The sequence below is a fragment of the Oreochromis niloticus genome, linkage group LG5 (assembly GCF_001858045.2).
Source record: "Oreochromis niloticus isolate F11D_XX linkage group LG5, O_niloticus_UMD_NMBU, whole genome shotgun sequence".
Taxonomy (NCBI): Eukaryota; Metazoa; Chordata; class Actinopteri; order Cichliformes; family Cichlidae; genus Oreochromis; species Oreochromis niloticus.
Genome location: NC_031970.2, coordinates 34,376,757 through 34,401,106, shown reverse-complemented (window position 1 = coordinate 34,401,106; position 24,350 = coordinate 34,376,757). Strand labels below are relative to the sequence as shown.

Genomic DNA, 24,350 nt, shown 5'->3' with positions numbered 1-24,350 from the left:
TACAGGAGATCTATACAATAGAAAAATTGTCATTCTTTCTCAAAGTGCAGAAAGAAAGGCAGAATATGGTATAAATGGATGGAATATGTTAAGCCTGTGAGGTGTGATTTTCCATGAACCAGGTTTGTTTCCTGTGTCGCCCCCCCGGTGCTTTGTTCGTGTCCCTGAGTTTGTGTTTGTGAATTTCCTGTTTTACTTTGAAGGTCTGTGTCTGTCATTGGCTGTGTCCCAATTCAGGGTCTGCACGCTTGAAGTACGCACACTACGCGTACTACGGACGGTGCGTACTACAAGTACGGGAAGTGCGGAAGTGAGAGGCTTGTGAAATGGGACGGTCTAGCCTTCGTTGCGCTGTTCAGTTTGCCTAGCAACCATGATACTAACCGCGAGAAACATGTCATACAGCTTTGTGTGACAGAAATGAAGGAGAAAAAATGTTCTGTTGGTCATTCATTTTTGTCATGACATCACTGATTAGTTGAGTATCTGAGGCTGAGACCACAGGACTGTAAAACATGATAGTTGGGCTTCATTTCTGTACTGAACAGTCATTTCAAGATTAGTTAGTAAATAACAATTAGCTCATGTTGTTCATGAGACTAAAATCATCTCACTGTGGTAATGTTAATATAATATGGACAATATTATATGTATTGTCAGATTATTATGGTATATATATATATATACATATATTACAGGATATATTACAGCAGTGAGCTTGAACTCTGGGTCAAAGATTCAAGTTGCAGTTATTTATATTTCCTATCACCTTAAATCTTCACTCAAAGACAAGTATCTCTGACAGTGTATATACAGATGTATTATATATAAGAGACAAACATTGTTCTTTCAATATGTTGGCATTACTAAATTTGGCTCAATGCTTACATATATGTGTAAAAAGAAAATGTACGAGCTGTGATAACTGTTTCTGATAGAATGAAGATCAGACTGATATATGAAATATTCCTTTATTGGGTGAGAAAATCAGACCATGTCATAACTGCTTTAAGTCATACAGAATAGATATCAGAGCCTTAAACAGGCTGACTTCTGCTAAATGGGTCAAACTGGGCAGAAAGTCTACAAACACATAACATCCTTATAGAATATGATGTAACACTATAGATCAACTTAGCTCAGAATATATAAAGCATATAAACAATTACAGCAATATGATGCAACAAACACAGCAGTGCTACTAATCCAAAATACTCAAAGCTTCATAGAACTGAAACAAACATTTATTTTTAGCTCCATTCTGCTGCTGATACATACTTTAGGTTTCTGAATATTAAACTTGTTGCTGCCTTTCATAGTGTGTAACTTGAAGGCCCTGAGTACTTTCTCCCACACTGAAAACACTGGGATGACAACATTATTTGAACATTACCTAATAAGACTGATTCAGGACAGACAATTAGTTATGTTAAACTTTCCTAGCAGTCCTTCACAAACAGGGAACAGTCTGTCTATTCTCTCCATCTGTCAGCTGCTGCTGGCTCTTCCTCCTCCTCTTCCTCACACACTGCTGAGTTTGTCCTGGTGGATCATCAGGGGTGCAAAGCCTCAGATGATGTGCAGCAGTGGGTCCCTCAGTCTGTCCTCACTCTGGACACTTGCAGTTGTCACACATGGAAATCAAATGTGTGATAAGCTGCAGGATTCAAACACAAGTGTAACTTATAAATACATGTTCATACTTTTATTCCACAATCAGAGAGAAAGAAACAGAGAGAGAGTGCAGGACAGACAGACAGGTGACAGTCTCAGGTGTACACACTGCTACAAAACAGCACAAGAGAAGGAGGATTTAGTGTTTGTGTTATTACGAGTGCTAAACAAGAAGAGTTCCCAGATGGTCCAGTGGACACATGTGTGACTCCTGTGATTAAAGCATCTTTCTTTCAGCTTAACGAGTGAACCGTCAGCTCGTTCAAACACACGTTAAAGTCCGTTTGGCTCGACACCACCGAACAGAGGCAGCAATATAACATAGCTAACATTAACAGTGCAGTGAATCCTGCTTGTGCCGTCATATTCAGGACTGCAAACCGAGCAGCATCACTGACTTTCAGCTTGTTGTGTTTGTGGATATATGACTGACTTTAATTACGCATAAAATCATCACATTCTCTGTAAGATTAAGGTCGACTATATATATATTTAGAAGTAGAGGCTTTAAAACCAAATTATCGCTTAAAGTACAAACATCGCTATTGTCACATAACTTTGCCGACATGTGGCCAACAGTAATGTTTTAATGTTCTTCATTATTAAACATTCGCACATAAATAAGTGACATAATATTCAGTACTTACTTTTGACAGTTCACTCTTCAGCCGCTCCCTTCTGCCGTATTTTACGGCAAAATTATCCACACCCACCGCCGCGCTATGAATTGTGGGATATATGGGACCACGAAGCGTGCACCGGACCACGCTTGATATTTGGGGAAATCGACGGCGCATTTGGAGTATGCATTTGAAGTACACTGTCGCTACCCGATCCGTACCGGAAATCGGGTAGTGACATACACTTCGAATTGGGACAGCCGTCGTCGCGTGGCGGTGACGTAATCGCACTTAAAATGCGTACTTCAAGCGTGCAGACCCTGAATTGGGACACAGCCATTGTGTTCTGTTTGTATCTTCCTGTCGTCTTGTGAATTATGATCAGCTGTGCTTCCATCCTGGGTGTTGGTCTGTGTTCTTTGTCGGCTCATCTGAGTTTGATGGTGTTTTGTTCATGGTTCTGCGTCTCTCTGCTCTTCATCCTGTTTCATTATATTTTCAGGTTTGCTCATTAGTTTCCCAGTGTAGGTTTTGATAGCTTTTTGTTCCTCATTCCCTGTTTTGCCACTTTGGTCACTTGTAAATAAACGCTCACTCGCATCACAGCTGTCACCTGCATTTTGGGTGCTTTTCTAAAACATCTGGGGCACATTATTCAGTTGGCATTTTATGGTTTTTACACTTGTTTGTGAATCTCTGTGAAATATTCCCTATTTTTTGTGAAAACTCAATTCATATTTTATTTTGAAGGAGCTTTGGTATATTTAAGTTAAACTATCCAGTGGCTCCAGCTGCTCAGTGTGTCTTTCCTCCATAATTTCCTGTGACAAACTTAAACTCTGCTCCTAAATACATTTCAGACGATAAATAAGAACACTGTGTTTCTCTGTGGTTTGTCTGTTGTGAAGATCGCTGACACTATAAGTCATTTTTCTGCTTTGAAGCCTCGACTTGTTGAAGACGTGAGGTATTTTCAGTTTTATTTACCGTAAACATGCCTTATAAGGCAAAAATAGTCACTTTACACGAGGTCACACAAAATACTTAATTAATGAGTATTTGCTTGAATTAACCATCAATTAAAATATGAAATAAGTATTTTTAAAACCTCTATTAACATCTAAATGCTTTTCTAAATACAAATAACATGTTATATATGAATCTATTATTTAAGAATAAAGTTGTGTGTTTGCAGTTATAAATAACATATTAAGGAAGCACTTATCTTACTGGTGTTTAGGAGTGTGCTGTTATTATAAGGTGTTACCACTAATACTCTGAACACCTGTGGTGTCAGTGTTACCTGTTTAATGTAAATACGTTTTATTGCAGTATTATTAATCAAAGGTTGGCATGCCATCTTTTTACACTGAAGTGTATGGGGACTAAATGTGTTAGATGCCACAAGAACAGCTTAAACATCACAAAGGTGTCGTGCAGTTTACATCACAGTGTCAGTTACACTGCTTCTTGCCACATGTAGCTCATTTTGGAAATGCCCTGATGGGTCGTGAGGGTAGTCCTCCGCTCCAGACTAACATTGTTGTCTGGATCGGAGGACTTGTTGAAACATCTTGCTGTAACTAAGGCTGGGATTGATGTAGATATAAAACGTTTTGGTTACCAACAAAAGAACCATAGAAACTGTCCAGGCATGACGACGCTTGTCTGAAGTGTGCGTCTGTGATTTGTCAGAAAACACACCCTGCAGTTAGCATTAGTCAGTGTGTCTGAGGCTATGAAGAAAAGCACACGGTGTATGTTCACCTGGCCTCAGGCTGCTGTTTCTTTCTACACAGTGATGATTCACAGGACAGAGCACATAGCAGTTAACACACAGCCATGCAAACGCTGCTTAGGATGGTAACCCTACTGCACAACCCAGGCTGCTCAGCTTTGAACTGTCTGGCTACACAGAGGAGGACTGACTGACTGCAAGCTGCCATGTCCACGTCCATACCCTGTCCTGGTACCTTAGTCATCATCACCCTTCACTCAAGCCTACATGTTTACAGCCAGAAATGAGAACTAAACACAAAGTAGCAGAGGTGGCTGAATTAACTTGCAGATGTTTAATTAAATTAATTAAAAACCAAACTGTTGGAAAACTGAAATGCAGGTAATGGAGTCTGAACAATGATTCGTTTTAATATTTCATCCTATCAGCTCCAATATGTGCTTGCTACTTTTAGCTTTCACCTGAAGTCAGTTTTATTTATTACTTGATAATTAATAAATATTGATTATCATTATTAATAATGTATAAATGAAATGAAAATGAGTAATGACTACTTTCATTGAGTGTGTGTCTGGCTCTGTTTGTGAGTGTGTGTGCTGATTCATGAGTGGAGGGAGTGGTGGTGCAGGGCGTGACTCTGACACACGCTGTATCACACTATCCAGGTGAGAAATAGTTTTTAAGGCAGCAACACGAAGCAGCGCACAACTTTACACAGCAGAGCTGAACTCCCGAGCACAGCAGCCAGCTCTCTTTGTTTGCCGACAGCTGCTCCGTTTTCTTATTTCTTCTGGAGGTTTTCACAGGAGGAACACAACATGAGAATACTTTTACTACTAGCTGGTAAGATTTCCCATTTTCACTGCTGCTTTATTGCTTCATTTCCTGGTTATTGAGTTTGTCATGTAAGTTTCAGCTTTGCACGCCAGATGTTAGCATTCCTAAACACCCTGAAATAGAAAGCCTGCAGCTTTTTATTTACCAACTAAAGAGTTGGAAGTAGCTGTCGCAGTGAACGGTTCGATGGTGTATGACAGGCTGTCTCTGAAATATGTGATGTTAGACATGTTGGTATCTGTCATGAAATCATGTATGAAGATACAAACACAGCCTAGAAGTACTGTGTAGAGCTGCAGTACATCTTTAAGAATAACCAGGTTAACGTGGTGAGGCATTTATAATTTTACCTATTCTAAGTAAACCTTAATCAAACATCAATGTGCTTCATGTTCGTGGTTCCATCTGACCAGCAGCTTTGGGTTGTCTTGTCTCTTAGAATTACGGCCTTTGGCCTGAAAATAGACTAAAACAGTACGATAGCTGCAGAGCAACATCTCCTGACCTGTTACTGCTTCAAAAGCAGCATGACGCTCATTTAACAGTTTTACTGTAGGTTACTCAGTATTTTACATGTATTTTGCACAGCAGTTAATAATAAAGAAAGAAGTTTTTGAGAGCCTCAGAAAGCTTAGAGTTAGGTGTGTTGTTGTGTTCATACCTGTGCACATTGTGCCCCGACAGCCTCGGCCATACTGTCACACGCCCAAAATGACTGCTCATGGGGGGCTTGCTACCCACCCACCGATGACTTGCTCCTTGGCAGGGCTCACCAACTTCAGGCTTCATCTACCTGTGGCCTCACTGGCTCAGAGATCTTCTGTACCCCATACCAACAGGTAAGAGCGTGTTTTCCTGTTTGGGCATTTTATCTCTGAGCGAATGGAAAGTTTGTGCCACTACTCTACATTTATATCACCCTTTAACAAACAAGTGAGAACTTCCAGGCATATCTCTGCAGCTAAAGGATACTTCAGTTTAAGAGCTTTTCAGGTAAAATATCCAAAAATTCAGTTTTAGTTTTTGAGTTAGAGAAAACAAAGATGGCAAAGAAGAAGCAGCAGCTTATCGGATTGACAGAACAAAAGTGGAAAATACAAAATCACTCAAAGTGTCTTTGGCTTCCAGAAAACAGGCACAGAGGCAGGGAACAGAAATGTACAAAAACTAAGCCAGTGCAAACCAGAACTGCTGACTGACAGGAGAGGTCACAGACGGACAGACAGGAGGACAGATGAGATTCATGTGGACAGAGAAAGACAACAGCAACTGATCAAAAAACACAAAAACAGGAAGTAAAACCAAGTGAAACACACAAACTAAGAAAAAAAGAAAAGACAAAACAGAGCGTGGGGATGAGGCAGCACAGGACACTGGCACTACAGGCATAAAGATAAGAAAATGTATACAAATAAACATAAGATCGAAAACATAGAGACTTAGAGTGCCATTGTGTTGATGTTACTTTATCTTCATAGATCACAGTATGGGCAATGTTGGATTAGCCTCAGGGAGTTGATAACTGTCTTAGGCGTGGTCCTCTGTTCATCCATTTAAATGTATCCTTGTACTTCAGAGCTCACACAAAGACGCACACATGGCGATGAAAGCCTTCGGCGTCATCAGAGAAAACAAGTCCGATCTAGCCAGGAATGCCACTCTACTGCTGGAGGTGTCAAATTTTGTATCTAATGAAAAAGAGCTGCAGAAAAAGTGTCGAAGCTGAAGGTGCTCGAAAAAAGTTTTGCTTAGTAAGCAAAACTCTGTTCACTAACTGCTGAAAACAAGCAAGTACAGAATAAACATACAAGTCCCCAAATTTAGCCCAAATAGACAAGCTGTTATCTAATGAAGGATGAGAAAAACTAGGGTTTGTGAAAAGCCCCGACAGAGTGTGGACAGGAGGCCACGAGGGAACTCTTCATATCCAACTCAATAACTCAGGCTCCTCATATTTGTTGCCCCAAAATACAAGAGATTAGGTAACCCTGGGCCTCTCTAAGGCTCGGCGGCACAGCCTTGGGAGGCTTCTTGTTCCAAATAACATCCTAAATAAGACTGCCTACCTCTAGAAAAAAGTGAGAAGAAGCAAGATCAGGATGAATTGAAACACATATGAAAAGCATGGAAACACATTCATTTAGGCAGTGCTGATCCCAGAGGGCACTGAAAGATTAGAAGAGACCAACGTTCAAAGACATATTTAACTATACACATTTACAAGAGCCATCTTTGCATCATAAACGTGCCCCCAGACAATTATAAAGCTGCCAGCAGAGTCCAAGGCTGTTTTAATGTGAATTAAGGGAATATCTCTATGAATGAATAAGGGCAGCAACATCTTTAAATTTGCTGGAAAAGGATGAAAGACACTTCCCAACCCATCTTAGAGATACTGTCTATTTCTCCAAGACGGGTTTCCTGAAAATAAATGATATGTGCATGAAGTATTAACACTCACCTTCCTGCTCCCGTATGTCCATCTTAAGTTTGCCAGTGAACATCTAAATGATGCTGTGGTCAGATGAAACCAATCTTTGCCATCAACTCGACTCGTGTGGAAAAAACAAGAAATGCTAAGAAAAACCTACCATGTCAACATTCAAGCACAGAGGTGGAAACATGCGTTGGGGCTGTTTTTATGCTAATGGGAGAGAACAACGTCACTGCTTTGAGGGCCAATGGATGGGGCAAAAATCTTGAATGTTCAGCCAGGTCACAGGAGATGAGGTCGTGCTCCAGTCCTCCAGTGACAATGACCCAAAACATATGACGAAGGACACTAACAAGTGGCTAAGGAAGAAGAACATTATGGTGATTGTAATATAAGGACCCAGTACACTCAGCATTGCAGATTAGCGAATGTTTATTAGCACGGTGCTTTCCAGCCTTCTGCTGGCTGCTTGCACTGCACTCTGTTCGCTCTCCTCCCTCTGTCCTCCCAGCGTGCTGCTTAAATAGAGAAGACAGCATTAGAGTGCTGACTGCCAGCTGTGTCAGCCAGTCTCCCCTGGCACCGCCCCCTGAATCCATGGTCCCATGGCCCGGCCAATCTCCAGACCTCAAGTCTACATAAAATCTTTAGAGGGAATTGAACCTTCATTAGCCAATCAGCAGCCAAGCAGCCTCTAAAGAATAGATTCAGCGAGTTCCTGTAAAGGGACACCGTCCCTCCTGAGATGTGTTAATAAATACTGACAGCTGAAATCAGTGGTCCGAGCTGTCAGTGAGAAAATGTTCAGCTATAAACAGTACATTCACGGTTTTTCATAAACTGTGAAAAATCCCAATACTCGATATTAAATAAAATATACAGTTTGCAAACCAATGCAACTGGATTTTGTTTGTCTTTTACAAAGTCCCACATTCTTTGGATATATGGTTGGTTCTACAGATGACTGAAAATGTCATTCAATTTAGTAAATAAACTGTGTTGTGTTTTACTAAGATTTTACTGGGGCAAAGGTTCAGTGCTAGAACTGTTAGATATTCACTGTTACCTGCTCAGTGACCCAGCTTATGTGGCACAGCAGAGAATTCAGAGGGCGGTCACTGGTCTCGAGTTCAGGGTCAGCTCAGTGGCACACTGTCCTTACATCACACATTACACTGAATCTCTCCTGGGATAAACAAAGGTTTGTTTTATGTCTTTGTGTTTTTATTCTTTCAGAGGAAGATGAAATGTTGTCCGTGTGACTCCAGGAACCCAAACAGTCAACTGGCCCACACTGTCCAGGATGTTGTGTCCACCTCGGGGCCAGACAGATGGTGGCAGTCTCAGAAAGGTGGGGGATGAAAGCAAGCAGTCATACAGAAGGACTAATGCATAACACAACTAATACACCATACTGACAAAAGTACTAATCTGCCTTCACATGCGTGTGCGTGTTGATCCATTCTTAATAAATAAGCCAGTCAAGCTCCTCTGCACCAAACTAGCTCGTTCATGTTTTCGTGAACGAGCAGTCATGATGGCAAAGGATCCCCGAAGTGTTCCCACAAAGTTGGGAGCATTGCCAGACGCAGAAGCGTGGTTTGTCACTCCAGAGAACACTTCTCTGGAGCATCCAGTGGTGGGGTGCTTGACACCACTGCATCCAACACTTTCCCCGGTGCTCAGTGATTTCAGGCTTGGATGCAACTGCTCAACCATGGAAACCATTCCATTAAGCTTTCTATGCTCTCTTGAGCTAATGTGAAGGCTAGTAGAGTTTGGAGGTCTGTCGCAATTGACTCTGCAGCAATTTGGCAACCTCTGTGCACTATACTCCTCATGAAGAAGTCACCTGGATGAGTTACAAAAAGTTTCTCCACCTGAAAACGCTGCGTCCAGATGAACAGAATCAACTTTTTTGGAATTTCCTTACCTGGATGATTGAGCACAAAAAGACAAAAAGAGGTGAAAGAAGGTGGGCAGGAAGATGATTGGACTACAGTAATGATGACAGTATTGGGACTGACAGTGTGGGAAAGTGGTAGTGATGTAGAGAACAGGAAAGCAACCAAAACCCAAGAATGCAGGGAGACGACTGATTACAGATCTTTGTTATTGAACTTAAGCTTCATTACTGCTCTGCTTTCTGTTCCTGCAGAGACGAGTCCAGTTACCCTTCAGCTCAACCTCAACAACCTGTTCCAGCTTGACAACCTGGTGCTGAACTTCAAGGTGTGACACAGTCTGTCCTTTCTAGCTTAATGAATGTTCCATGCATCCATATGATTTGATTCAGAAACGTTTTGTAGAGTGTACGCTACTTTGCTTTATTTTGCTGGGGATTGTTCTCTGCAGGGTCCTCGTCCCAGTGCCTTGGTCATAGAGAGGACATTGGACAACGGCAAAACATGGCAGCCCACCCTCTACATGGCAACAAACTGTCAAAAAGCATTTCCCAGCGTACCCACAAGAGTTCCTCTTGCCATGGAGCAGACATACTGCTACACACTGCCCCCTACAGACACAAATCCATATAAAGATCACACAGTAAGGGAGAAATTGCTGTTGTTCCGAAATGATTACTTCACCTTCATTTTTGCCAAATGATGATGTTTCCTCTTTGTTTCTTTTTTATACATTTATATATAAGTACATCCTTAAATACCTCATTTAGTCCTAAAACAGAACAGAAACATTTCTGCTTCTTGTTTTGATTTTTATACATTTATATTTAAAACGTGTAGATCTTATTTTTATATTTGAATCATCCTTTAAAAATAGACAAATACATAGCATAGCAGACTGTTTGAATCTTTCTGATTGGATTGGGAATTCATCAACAAAAGGTTTCTAATAAATGTAATGCAGTATTGCAACAATGTAAGATATTCTATGTATGTACAGAATTAATATATGTGCATTTCACTTCCCCAGATTGAGTACAGTCCTTTACATCAATACGCTTACGTCGCTGCTCCCAAAAGCCAAAAGATTGAAGGTAAGTTTTATAACATCCTTAACATCAACACTGGCCTTTGCATCCAGTTTAAGTGTGTAGTTCAGTGACTCATATTTATTTTGTCTACAGATGTGTCTGGGTTAACAGGGCTGAGGGTGAGATTCACAGAGCTGGGTGATGTGCCTCATCTGCCAGGCAGGAGTCTCAGTAGGTTTTACGCCCTGAAAGAGATGAAGGTGATGGGCAGCTGTATGTGCCATGGACATGCTAACCGATGTCTGCCACAAGGATACAGCAGTAGCCTGTTGCCCAGTACTATACAGGTCTGTATGCAGGGCATTTTACCCTTTCATGATCCCAGTTAGTCATTAGAAAGGCTTACAGTAAGCAAATAAAGTCAGATCACTGTGTTTGTTGACTTAATACAGAAGTCCTGCAGTAAGCTCCTAATGGTTACTCTGTGTTATGTCAGGATGCCATTGTGTTGTATGATAGAAGCAGGTTGTTTTGCACAGTGAGGATTGTATCATCAACAACACAGCTACAAAACACACATCAACCAAAATGATGACACAGTTTACTAGAAAACCTCTAAAACAGTTTTAATATTACAGAGAAGTTTTTGCTTTAACTGGATGTACGTTCCTAATTATTCACTGTGTCACTGGAAATTCATCCATCCATCCATTTCTCGACCACCTATCCAGCTCAGGGTAAACCTGACATCCATCAGCACGTGTGCAGGGAAAATAAAAAATGTTTCGATGATGCCACACTAGTTCCTTCTTTTGGTTTTCCTTGGTGTGGTTTCTCATATGTAATGTGGAGATTGTTTCCCCCGTGGACACGCTGACGGATGTGAGGATTCCTGATCGTACTTTGGTTTGTGGTGATGTGTGCATGTAGTGGTCATTTAAGTATTTGGGTGTGCTTGTGAAAATAGACTTTTATCGCCGATCAGCGACCATCAGCTTATTCCTAGCGTGACGACATAGTGTTGGTCCAGTTTGTTGATCTGCTCATTTGATCTTGGCAGGTGAACGCACAGTGTGACTGCCAGCATAACACAGCAGGTGTGAACTGTGAGCGCTGTGCTGATCTCTACAATGATCTGCCCTGGAGACCTGCAGAGGAAGGCAACACTCATGCCTGCAAACGTAGGACCTGCTACAGACTCTTTAATCTATACTGTCTGTGTGTGTGTGTGTGTGTGTGTGTGTGTGTAATCTCTCTTGTGATCTCTAGCTGTAATAATTTGTGAGATGTATTTAAAGGTAAATAATAAGAATATGTGCATCCTGGCTCACCGCAGACCAACAGACCAAAGCCCAGCTTATGAAAAAGTATAGATAAAGTTATTCATCCGTACAGTTCTTCATTTTAATTATCTGGGTATATTATCCCACCCTTTTGTCTTGTCCTCAGGTTGTGAGTGTAACAACCACGCACAGCGCTGTCGGTTTGACTGGGCGGTGTACGAGGCCAGTGGACAGAGGAGTGGAGGTGTGTGTGAAAATTGTATGCACCACACCACAGGGCCAAAGTGTGACCAGTGTGCTCCAGGATACCAGCCCAACCCCCGCAGTCGAATGGATCGCCCTGATGCCTGCATACGTAAGTGAAATCCCTCCTAACATCTCTGTGTACCAAGTTTCTGACTGCAGAGGTCACACTGAACGTTTGTGGATAAACTGTGTTGACGTATTTGGCTCCAGGCTGTATCTGCAGTGCCGAGGGGACAGTGAACAGCGGCCGGTGTGATGACAGCACAGGATCCTGTCAATGCAAAGCGAATGTAGAGGGTCCCCGCTGTGACCGCTGCAAGATGGGATACCACGGTCTGAGCTCCTCCAACCCTCTGGGCTGCACTAGTGAGTCACCTAACACCTACACATCAAAGCTTAGCTTGGTACTGCACCACAGCAAACACGGAACTCTTTTCTTTTATTGTTATACTTTTACTCAGACTAATTAAAAGCCTGTAAAATATGCAGATTTGACACTGATGTTCATATAGTACTTTATATCAATACTCTAAGAATACCGATGTTAATATTTATTATGTGTGCCTATGCCAAGAGGCACACATATTACTATTCGTCGGATTTATTATTCTTATTATTATTATTATTATTATTCTCCATCTTCCGCCTAAATTTCGGCACGTATCACGCCCCGCAGTTTTGAGAAAAGCTTCATATATGTTACCTCATTTTGTGCGGCTGGATCTGGAATGGTGTGCTATGACTTTTGGTGTTTATGACTATTATAGTTTTTTAAATATTAATATTTTAGTGAAAATTTTCCCGCGCTCCTCTGCCAAACAGTTTTGACAATAGGGGTACATATGTTACATCATTTTGTGCGGCTGGAGCTGGGCTAGTATGGTGCGACTTTTGGTGTTTATAACTTTTATAGTTTTTGAAATATTTAGATTTTAGTGCAAATTTAGGCCAATTTCTAGGCTCCTGAGAAAGATTCTGCTTTTGGCACCATAGAAACAGACTTCATTTGTGGGGTGTTGGCTCTCTCTAGTGGTATACCGGGAGTAGTACGGCCTAAAGGGTGCCATGCTTGGTGAAAACTACATATCCCACAATTCATAGCATGCCTCTACCGAGTCAAACAATGGCGGACACCACTTCGTTTTATATGTCTTTTATTCGTGTTTCTAGGTCACAAAATACACTTTTAAGATATTTTCAGGCGAGAATGTAGGTGTGTAAACTTCAAATATCTGCTCGTTTTATCAAGACATCCCATATTAGCGACAATTCTCTTAAGTGTTGCTGATAGCCGGCTAGCTAGCTAGCGCCGCTAGCTTAGCTAGCTAGCGCCCCTTTGTGAAAAACCACCCAGGCTTGGCTGATAGTGAGGTGGCTAAAATTTGTTTAATCGCCTGATCGCTCGGCAAGGGTCTGTGTCTTAGCTGGACTTATTTTTCGTTTATATGGGCCGATGATGCTGGTCGATGTGGAAAAATAACTGAGTTGTTTGGTGGTGGAGCTACAACAGAGGGCAGCTATCCACCGGTGTGTGACAGAAAGGACATGCCGTGAACGAGACATACAAGGCGGTGAGGCTACCGCCGATCGTCCGGTGTTTGCTAACGCAGAGGTCAATCGTGGATCAGGAAAAGCGAAGGCAGGAGCGTGAGGTGAACTGAATTTCAGGTAAGAAGTTATGACCTGCACTCTATTTGGGTCAGATATAAACCGAGTTTAGGTGTAGTTTATTTAGCAACAGTTCTCTTATGTGTTGCTGATAGCCGGCTGGCTAGCTAGCTAGCGCCGCTAGCTTAGCTAGCTAGCGCGGCTAGCGACCCTTCGTGAAAAACCACCCAGGCTTGGCTGATAGTGAGGTGGCTAAAATTTGTTTAATCGCCCGATCGCTCGGCAAGGGTCTGTGTCTTAGCTGGACTTATTTTTCGTTTATATGGGCCGATGATGCTGGTCGATGTGGAAAAAATAACTGAGTTGTTTGGTGGTGGAGCTACAACAGAGGGCAGCTATCCACCGGTGTGTGACAGAAAGGACATGCCGCGAACGAGACATAAAAGGCGGTGAGGCTACCGCGATCGACCGGTGTTTGCTAACGCGGAGGTCAATCGTGGATCAGGGAAAGCGAAGGCAGGAGCGTGAGGTGAACTGAATTTCAGGTAAGAAGTTATGACCTGCACTCTATTTGGGTCAGATATAAACCGAGTTTAGGTGTAGTTTATTTAGCAGCAGTTCTCTTATGTGTTGCTGATAGCCGGCTAGCTAGCTAGCGCCGCTAGCATAGTTAGCTAGCACCGCTAGCGACCCTTCGTGAAAAAGCACCCAGGCTTGGCTTATATTGAGGCGGGTGAAACTCGTGTCAGCACCCGGTCGCTCGCCGACAGTATGTGTTTTAGCTGGACTTATTTTTCGTTTATATGGACCGATGATTTATTTATTTATTCATTTTAGTAACGGTATAAACAGTGAAAGGTGGTGGATTGGCCAGATGTAAACTTCAAATATCTGCTCGTGTTACCTAGACATCCCATATTAGCTCTGATGTTTTCGGTGCCTGCAAAGAGCTAGACAGGTAGCTAGCTAACCCGAGCTGGCTGTCTTTTTGACTCAGGGTCATAGCTGGACTTATTTTTCGTTTTTATGAGCCGATGAGGGTTTTTTTTTAGTAACGGTACAAACAGTGAAAGGCGGTGGATTGTCCAGATGCTGGTCGATGTGGAAAAAATAACTGAGTTGTTTGGTAGTCGCTGACGCGGAGCTACAACCGAGGGCAGCTATCCACCGGTGTGTGTCAGAAAGAACATGCGGGGAACGAGGCGGCGAGGCGACCGCCGATCGACCGGTGGTAGATCGTGGATCAGGGAAACCGAAGGCAGGAGAAGCAGGCGGCTGCCGGTCGGAGCGTGAGGTGAACTGAATTTCAGGTAAGAAGTTATGACCTGCACTCTATTTGGGTCAGATATAAACCGAGTTTAGGTGTAGTTTATTTTCGTTGTGCTGACTTTTTACAATCAGTTATAATAACTCGTACTGCGTGGTAGCTAGCACGATGGAGTTTCTATACAGCTGTGTGCGCGCTAAGTTACTGATGTTGAACTTTATGACAGCCTCCCCTGTCATTCTCTCGCCTGTTCAAACTTCAGTCATGAAACTGATCAGTGATCGGCTTTTCTCTCTTGTTTGTTTATCGCGCTAAACAACAGCAGCACGTTTAAGCTTGATCAGCTGTTGTTAGAATTCATTTGATTTTAATTTCTAGTATCAGCTGATGTTTGCTGGAGCCACAGCTGTAGAAGCGGCTGGTCGAAACCAGGAGATGACCTTACTGAATCATCAGAGCTGAACTGGTGATGGAGAAACAGGTTTACCTTTTTTTTTAGGTGACATGAATGAGTTGAAGGGAAGTTATGAACTGTTTCTGAGAGAAATAAACACCAAGCTCCTTTTTTTATTTAGCTGACAGCTGGTAACTGTGCAGGGGCGGATCTAGCAAAGCTTTTGCCAGGGGGCCAGGTAGGGCATTAACAGAGAAAGGTGGACACAAAGATATACTTTTCTTTCTTACTCTCATACAGGGAGTGCAGAATTATTAGGCAAGTTGTATTTTTGAGGAATAATTTTATTATTGAACAACAACCATGTTCTCAATGAACCCAAAAAACACATTAATATCAAAGCTGAATGTTTTCGGAAGTAGTTTTTAGTTTGTGTTTAGTTTTAGCTATTTTAGGGGGATATCTGTGTGTGCAGGTGACTATTACTGTGCATAATTATTAGGCAACTTAACAAAAAACAAATATATACCCATTTCAATTATTTATTTTTACCAGTGAAACCAATATAACATCTCCACATTCACAAATATACATTTCTGACATTCAAAAACAAAACAAAAACAAATCAGCGACCAATATAGCCACCTTTCTTTGCAAGGACACTCAAAAGCCTGCCATCCATGGATTCTGTCAGTGTTTTGATCTGTTCACCATCAACATTGCGTGCAGCAGCAACCACAGCCTCCCAGACACTGTTCAGAGAGGTGTACTGTTTTCCCTCCTTGTAAATCTCACATTTGATGATGGACCACAGGTTCTCAATGGGGTTCAGATCAGGTGAACAAGGAGGCCATGTCATTAGTTTTTCTTCTTTTAAACCCTTTCTTGCCAGCCACGCTGTGGAGTACTTGGACGCGTGTGATGGAGCATTGTCCTGCATGAAAATCATGTTTTTCTTGAAGGATGCAGACTTCTTCCTGTACCACTGCTTGAAGAAGGTGTCTTCCAGAAACTTGCAGTAGGACTGGGAGTTGAGCTTGACGCCATCCTCAACCCGAAAAGGCCCCACAAGCTCACCTTTGATGATACCAGCCCAAACCAGTACTCCACCTCCACCTTGCTGGCGTCTGAGTGGGACTGGAGCTCTCTGCCCTTTACCAATCCAGCCACGGGCCCATCCATCTGGCCCATCAAGACTCACTCTCATTTCATCAGTCCATAAAACCTTAGAAAAATCAGTCTTGAGATATTTCTTGGCCCAGTCTTGACGTTTCAGCTTGTGTGTCTTGTTCAGTGGTGGTCGTCTTTCAGCCTTTCTTACCTTGGCCATGTCTCTGAGTATTGCACACCTTGTGCTTTTGGGCACTCCAGTGATGTTGCAGCTCTGAAATATGGCCAAACTGGTGGCAAGTGGCATCTTGGCAGCTGCACGCTTGACTTTTCTCAGTTCATGGGCAGTTATTTTGCCCCTTGGTTTTTCCACACGCTTCTTGCGACCCTGTTGACTATTTTGAATGAAACGCTTGATTGTTCGATGATCACGCTTCAGAAGCTTTGCAGTTTTAAGACTGCTGCATCCCTCTGCAAGATATCTCACTATTTTTGACTTTTCTGAGCCTGTCAAGTCCTTCGTTTGACCCATTTTGCCAAAGGAAAGGAGGTTGCCTAATAATTATGCACACCTGATATAGGGTGTTGATGTCATTAGACCACACCCCTTCTCATTACAGAGATGCACATCACCTAATATGCTTAATTGGTAGTAGGCTTTCGAGCCTATACAGCTTGGAGTAAGACAACATGCATGAAGAGGATGATGTGGATAAAATACTCATTTGCCTAATAATTCTGCACTCCCTGTAAACACCAAGCTCCTTTTTTTGTGTAGCTGACAGCTGGTAACTGTGCAGGGGCGGATCTAGCAAAGCTTTTGCCAGGGGGCCAGGTAGGGCATTAACAGAGAAAGGTGGACATAAAGATATACTTTTCTTTCTTACTCTCATATAAAATATTTAGCTTTTATTAAATGCTTATCCGAATCTTACAACCAAAGTTTGTATAATAATACACAAGGTTGGCTGTAGACCATTGTTCATCATTCAGAACACTGTGTAAAAATAACAAAAAACAAAAAGTGAATGCAAAAGTGCATATATATTTATTTTATGTGTTTGATGTGTGTGTCGGGGCGTGGTCTGCAGTGCCGCTGCAGGGGAGGTGGACCCACGGGTGTAAAGTCTGTGCTCTCTTGGCTGTTTTTTGGGTGTGTGTTGGGCTATGAGTTGAAAAGCTACAGCTGCCTGTGTGGGTACACCAACCATGTGTGAAAAGTGGTCCATAACATAATGCTTCAAAGCGTGTTCATGCAAACATTGTTGGGTCTGCCGTGGTACAATGGGACTTCTGCTCATGAACCTGTGTGCACAGCGTCTGCAAATCGGGGCTGTACAAAGTCACTTCATCTTTACCCAAAACTGTAAGCTGTCATCTGTGAGGCGCGAGCGGTGTTTGTTTTTATCATAATTCATGGTGGAGAATGGCTGCTCTGCTGAGTTTTGCTCTCTGTAGCTGTATGAATGGCAAACTACACTGATTACCAGCGGCATAGGCACACATAAAATTTCTTCTGAAATTTTCCCTTTCTAGTTTAATTTAATGTTTGAAGTATGCAGCTGACTCTGCTCTTTTCTAGAGTGTTCCTGTTCTCCGCACGGCTCCCTTTCAGACGTCTGTGATCCGTCGACTGGCCAGTGTCTCTGTCTTCCCCACTTCCACGGCATTACCTGCAACGTGTGTGTAAAAGGCTACTGGAAGCCAAACATGTCCGAAACCTGCAAACCCTGCGGCTGTGATGCCACCAAGTCAACCACTGATTCCTGCGATCAGGTATGACCCAAAGGCCTTTCAGTGCAGACCCCTGAGATCCATCAGCTGCTGTAATGCTGTAGCCTAAGACATAAAATGTGTGTATCCAGCTTTTTCCATCCAGAGCAGTCAAAAGTGTTTTACAATATATTAAGTTAAAGGCAGATTTGCTAAATAGTTAGTAATTGAATAAAAGATTAGTTAAAGGTAAATTTATTAATGACCTTCAAATGTCGTTTACAACTGTTTGCTTATGTAGCTAAAAACTGAATTTTCACAGTCCTGGATGACTGAGAGCCTACAAAGACTAACCATATTATGTTTATCTTCACTCCTGAAAATTACAGTTGAAAAGTTGTTTACACCTGGTGTGACACAGAAAGTACTGGTGTTGGTATGAGATATGATTGTAGCGAGGATGCAAATATTCTATCTTTGTATCATCATCACAGATTATATCGAGTTCATTTGTCTTCTCTGGAAAATAATGAAATGATCTTGTTTTTGTTCAGCTGACTGGTCAGTGTCAGTGCAGATCAGGCTTTGGAGGCCGAACGTGTACAGAGTGCCCTGATAATACGTACGGAGACCCTCTGAAAGGCTGCCAACGTAAGTCCACCACTCGTTTGGGAGTTTTCTTTCAGTTCAGTATCATTTACATAGTGGCGGATCACAACAAGGGTAATGGTAAAATATTGCTAGTTAGAGAGAAAACTCTGCTGTCTCCCAGCATGGATTAGGGATCATTTATGATTCACTGCTGAAATTCTAAGTGTCTTCACTTACAAAGACGTGAACAGCCGCTCATTTGTATGGTAGTTGTTGACTTTCAATGATTTCTTTGAACTGCTCTTTTTCCAAGATGAAATGATTGTACAGTATACATCTTTAATACCTTTAAAAAAACAAGTTCTTTCTCAAATCCATGTATGCTCAAAATGATACAGGCTGATAGATATATTTACATGCATTCACTCGTATCTTTTAATATGTGGTGCTGACGGTGTTTTAACTTGACAAGGCCAGGACTTTGGTTAGTGATCATGAACTGACCAAGAACAAGAGGAAAGTCTCAGGAATTCAGTGAAGACATAATAAGGAGAGTGATAGATCTGCACAACTTGGGGAGGGCTGCTGGACTTATTTCTAAACAACTCCAGATTACATGAGAGGAAATTAAGATGTTCAGTAATAATCCAGGAACCACCAAGCCTCAAGCCTGCTGCGAACTGGAAACTGCTGGTACACTGTCATCGATGTCCACAGCAAAGCCACTTTGCCTCGAAATGTACTGAAGTTCTCACTGAAGATGGACTCAAGTTTAACTGGCATTTGTAGCTGCCCACATGGTTAAGACAAATGCCTTCTGGAGAAACGATTTTGAGATTGAGCTCCATGTGATTGGTCACAATGACATATGTTTGGAGGGGTAGGGGTGAGATGTTCAAACCAAAGAACACTGCACCGGCTGTCATCATACTCTGGGGCTACTGTGCTGCCAGTGGTATTGGTAGGTTGTACAAAGTAGATGAAAGTCTAAAAGTTATTCAAATTAACTTCAAATCAATCGAACGGTTGAATCTTGGACACGACAGGGTGTTACGGCAGGACAATGAAACACAATCAATCCACCCTAGAAAAATGAAGAGTTCAAAGAAATCATTAAAAGCCCAAATTTACCATGACTTTGATTTAAGCCCTCTGAGCATGGCTGAAGGTCTACAACATGTCTGAGCTGTTTGCCCGTCCTCTGTCTTAGCCTGTGACTGTGATGCCAGTGGAACCCTCCCAGGAGTTTGTGACAAGCAGTCAGGAGTCTGTTTGTGCCGACCGGGCGTCTCTGGAGCTCGCTGCGACTCCTGCAGTCCTGACCGCTGCGACTCCTTCCCTGACTGTGAGATGTGTCCCTCCTGCTTCTTCAACCTAAACACTCAGCAAAAGAATCTCAGGTCGGTCCTGTTGAGACTTGCTTCCAGATTATCATCTCAGTCTGGAGGCGCTGCTGACTTTGGGCCCCGCATCAGTGACCTGGAGGCCAGTTTGAAAATCATCCAGAACTCCATGTCCCTCTCACCCATCACTGATACACGTGATGCTCTTTCTAAGCTGAAGAAGCTCAGGTGGGAAACTGCTGAAGAACTTAATTCTAGGTTTGACAAATACGAATCACCCTTAAATAAAATCACCTGACACTGTTTTTTCTTTGATAATACCATCTCCAGGTACCAGGTTGATAATGACCTTTCACCCCTGACAAAAACTCCTGGTCTGGACTCTGAGCTGGACAAACTGCAGGACCTGCTGGAAAGCTTCACTCTGGTGTACAATGCCAAGAAAGCTGTCACAGAGAACTCTATCAGTCCCAACAATATAGGTCAGAAAAGACTAAGAATTCGCTGCAGTTCTACAGATGTGACTGATGACTATTTTTGTACCACAACAGCGCGAAATGCACTCATGTAGACGTTTCCTGTCTTTGCAGGGGCATTACTGCCATCAGCAACGCCTACGATAACTCGACAGATGCCACCAAAAAGTTGAGGCCGGGAAAAATACCATAAAGGAATCAACTGATGTCCGAGAAAAGACTGAGGACATTCAGAGCAAAGTACAGCCAGCCAACACCAGAGATCTGGACAAACTGAACAACAGCATGGCCTCCCAACCCAACCTCACTCCTGTTGCCAGACAAGTAACTAGCAGGACTGATCTTGCTTTATGTTTCAGAAAAAAAACTTCTTGATCTACTGTTTAGCAGACTTGCAGCACAAGAGTAAAACTGAAAGATTATTATCTTAAATATGCATCACTATATGTCATATTTCTCAGTGTGAGCATAATCCAGGCCGTTAATCATAATCTTTCTTGTTTGTCCTGGACAAAGTTCATTTTCTATCATTCAGACTAGTAATCGTCATTGCCCTCCTCTAACTCTGTTTTTCAGGTGTGTGGCAGTGTTCACTCTGAGCCCTGCACACCTCTCCAGTGTGAAATTGGAGATTTGTGCACACCAGTGGGAGATGCACCCTGTGAAAAGGGGGGAAAGTGTGTGGGCGCTCTGCCTCTGAGCAAGAGGGCAGACGCTGATGCCAAGGATGTGAAGGAAGGACTCGACAAACTCTCTGGGAGGATCACCGACGCTGCAGAGAAGGTAGACACTTATAGCTACATACAAATAATGAGTTTTGTTATTCACACATGTCATTCTTAATCTGTTTACACATCTCAAGTAGTTATTCAATGTTAATGTGTGCACAGCTGCAGAAAACACAGGAGATGACCAATCAGGTGAGGCAGTCTACAGAGAAGCTGTCCAGTAAGCTGCAGCAGGCCAGAGATGAACTCGAAGACGACCTAAATGAGACACGCAGCGTTGTGAAAGAGCTCAAAGACTTCCTGTCAGGTATGACTGTTTTAGGATGAGTGAAACCACTTTGAGATGGAAGCTGAAACTTCTTTGGATGTAAGAGAGGGTGATGCTGAGATCAGTCACCCCTTTAAACACCACCACAGTGTAAAGTCCAGCTCCAGTACTAAACTCTAGCTTTTCCTATTTTGGTGTCCAGACCCATCCGCTAACCTGACCCATGTCCAGAAGGTGAGTGACTGGATCCTGAATGCCAAGCTGCCCCCCAGATTGGCAGGGCTTAAAGGAAGCTGCAGGAGCTGAAGGATCTGACAGCCAATCTACCAGACAGCACAGCAGTGCTGAGGGAAGCTGAGCCACAGTTAGATGCAGCCAAGAAACTGCTGCAGGATGCTCAGGATGCCAGGTTGATGCTCGCACTTCACTGTCAAACTGTTGAATCAGATGCTCTTTTTTTAGAGAATTATCAGCTTTGCAGGCTCCCACTGTTTGTACAGACCAAGCTAGAGACAGAACACATGCTTGTACAGCTATAACACAGGAATTTCCCTAATGCGGGATTAATAAAGTCTTCATGAATATGAAAAGTATTAGTGCCATACATTTAATCAGAAATTAGTTTTTCCAAGCCATTTTAATCCAGTCCTTATTTTTTTTGTCATTTTTACCCATCAATCCTTCAAGCTAATGGTTTCTCCGGTTGCAGGGACACAGCACTGGGTGTGAAGGCTGATGTTGATGGGCTGCTGGCAGGCTTCAGCTCAGTGAGCCTTCCCTTGCTGAGCTGGAAGACAAATTGCAAGACAAAATGGATGTCATAGAGACCTTGAATAACAACCTTACTAAGGTAGAAAGCGTAGATAAAACAATAGTCTATTTACTACAATCAAAACTGCTTATAGGCTGAGTTTGGCTGGGTTTTCTTCATACAGGCCAAAGACCAGCTGGTGCCAGCAGAGAAGGCTCTGGACGATGTATCAACACTGATAAAGCCAATGAAACCCCAGCTGGATAAGCTGAAAGACCTGCTGCAGGATGGAGGTCAGCTGGCTGAAGATGCACGGGAAAATGCAGAAAAAGCTGACAAAGAAGCAGCTGCTGGAAATCAGGTAAAGATCTGCTGTAGCTGCACTAGACTGACAGACAAGCATTGACTTTAATAAGGCATTTGTTAAGAACAAGGACTCAAAGAACAAGAACCAGTGTGCCCTTCTATTTGCATTTATCAGTCATCTGTAAACATGAATATTAGCAAAATGAGTGTCAGCACTCATGCTGTCTTTATGCAGTGCACTCAGCGGTAAATGCGCTGAGTCGCAGACTGATTCTGGGCTTTGTGGGTCATTGTTCTTCATGCTGCTGAATACATCGTGGATATCTTCGGTAAGAGATCGCCGCTAACATTTAATAAAAACGTTTTCTTCTCAGTATTTGTTTATATTTTAAAATTACAAATTTAAATAAAGTGAAGAATTCACGTTTCAGGGAGGCCAAATTAAACTGTAACTGCATGAGGCTACAAAGGCTCTAAAGCAGTGGAAAGAGTTCTCTGGAGGGACATATCACACTTCTCCATAAGGCAATGCGATGGATGAGTCTGGGTTTGGTGACTGCCAGAGGAACTCTGTGCCAAGTGTAAAGTTTGGTTTGGGGGAATTATGGTGTAGCATTATTTTTCAGGAGTTGTGTTCGGCCCTTAATTCTAGTGGGAGGACTTCCTCCTGCTTCAGCGTGCCAGTGCATTTCAGACTATTTTGTGAGAACACTTGGGAGACGGTCTGTGCATCAGAACTCAAAGCAACGTCCATAAACACAAGCATGAGTTAGTTGGTGCAGAATGAGTAAAACTCAGACTATGAGTCTTCTGTGCAACTTCAGTGTTTAACCTCACTAATGTGCTTCTGGAAGAATGGTCAACATTCCCAGAAACACACTCCTTAACCTTCTGGAAAGTCTTCCTATAAGCCTTGAAGCAAAGGTTTGGCAACATCATATTAAACCCTATGGATTAAGAATAAGAAGGCCACAACTGAGTGCTATATTATGTGTGTACTTGTAGGACCTGTTGACTTTGGAGAAGCACCTTGACAGTCTTAAAGAGAAAGGTGTTCCCAGGACAGATGATGAGACGGAGCCAGCGGGGATCGACTGAACAAACTGCAGCAGGATGCTGGAGCTCTGGCTAACATAACCAAAAACATGCTGCAGGCTCTAGATGGTAATTCAACAAACATTTCCACTAAAAGAAAAAAATTCACTCATAAATCCTCAGTTCATCTGAAAGTAGGACATTTAGTCATAAAGCATAAAGTGTGATTGTGAGGTTAGTAAGTAACCTTCTACTGACTTGTAATTCCACTGTTTTGTGCCTCAGCATGTAAACGTGGGTGATTTGGAGCATGAAAGTTTTCATATCAACAGTCAGTTCAGTTTGAATTTTACAGGCTGTGTAACTTTGTTGCGTGCTCCTACCGTGACCTAACCCTGCTGACTGGTGGTCTAATATTTGCTTCTGTGGACATCTGTGTGGCAGTCTGTAATTACTAAATATATCAGGAGTACAGTTCTATGGTCCTGACACAGACTGTGTGTCCTGTAACGCTCCTTGTGTTGTTTTCTCTAGGAAAGCCGACTCCATCCAAAGACTGCAGGACGAGATAGTTCAGAAGTCAACGAAGCTGAACAGCTCGATGTCGATCTTAAAAACATCTGACACAACTCCGTAAAAAGCCGACGACCTCAGGCCTGCCAGGGCTGAGTTGACATGTAGCAGTGCAGTTAGTAGTAACTGTACACTGTCTGAGGAATTCCAACCATTTTTAACATGCTCTCTATTGAAGACTCAAGATAATTGGACAGTTTCTGACAGGCATTTCATGGCTGCATGCGACTTGTTGCTCATTAAAAAGCTGAAAGATCTGGATTTGATTCCAATGATAAATTTATATTTAGTGGCTGTTCACAAGAACTATGAGCTCCGAGTAAATAAGTGGAGGCTGTCATTAAAACTCAAATAATCAGACAGATAGATAGAAACAATAAAACCAGCTCACATATTAAAATTATGTGTTATGTTTAGACA

At 42.5% G+C, this 24,350-nt stretch overlaps 1 protein-coding gene across 1 annotated transcript; it reads left to right on the top strand.

Moving 5' to 3' along the window:
- Nucleotides 1–3,388: 3,388 nt before the first annotated feature.
- LOC109194199 (laminin subunit beta-3-like) lies at nucleotides 3,389–23,981 on the top strand. Its single transcript, XM_019355209.2, is given in 26 exon segments — nucleotides 3,389–4,875; nucleotides 5,554–5,708; nucleotides 8,540–8,654; nucleotides 9,462–9,535; nucleotides 9,659–9,850; nucleotides 10,238–10,301; nucleotides 10,392–10,585; nucleotides 11,299–11,419; nucleotides 11,688–11,876; nucleotides 11,978–12,133; nucleotides 17,729–17,922; nucleotides 18,414–18,510; nucleotides 19,661–20,021; nucleotides 20,124–20,275; nucleotides 20,383–20,427; nucleotides 20,430–20,593; nucleotides 20,846–21,052; nucleotides 21,160–21,304; nucleotides 21,468–21,548; nucleotides 21,551–21,674; nucleotides 21,975–22,036; nucleotides 22,039–22,115; nucleotides 22,201–22,377; nucleotides 23,328–23,391; nucleotides 23,394–23,551; nucleotides 23,892–23,981. Coding segments are annotated over 26 exon segments (3,483 nt in total). The 5' UTR covers nucleotides 3,389–4,850.
- The last annotated feature ends 369 nt before the right edge of the window (nucleotides 23,982–24,350 follow it).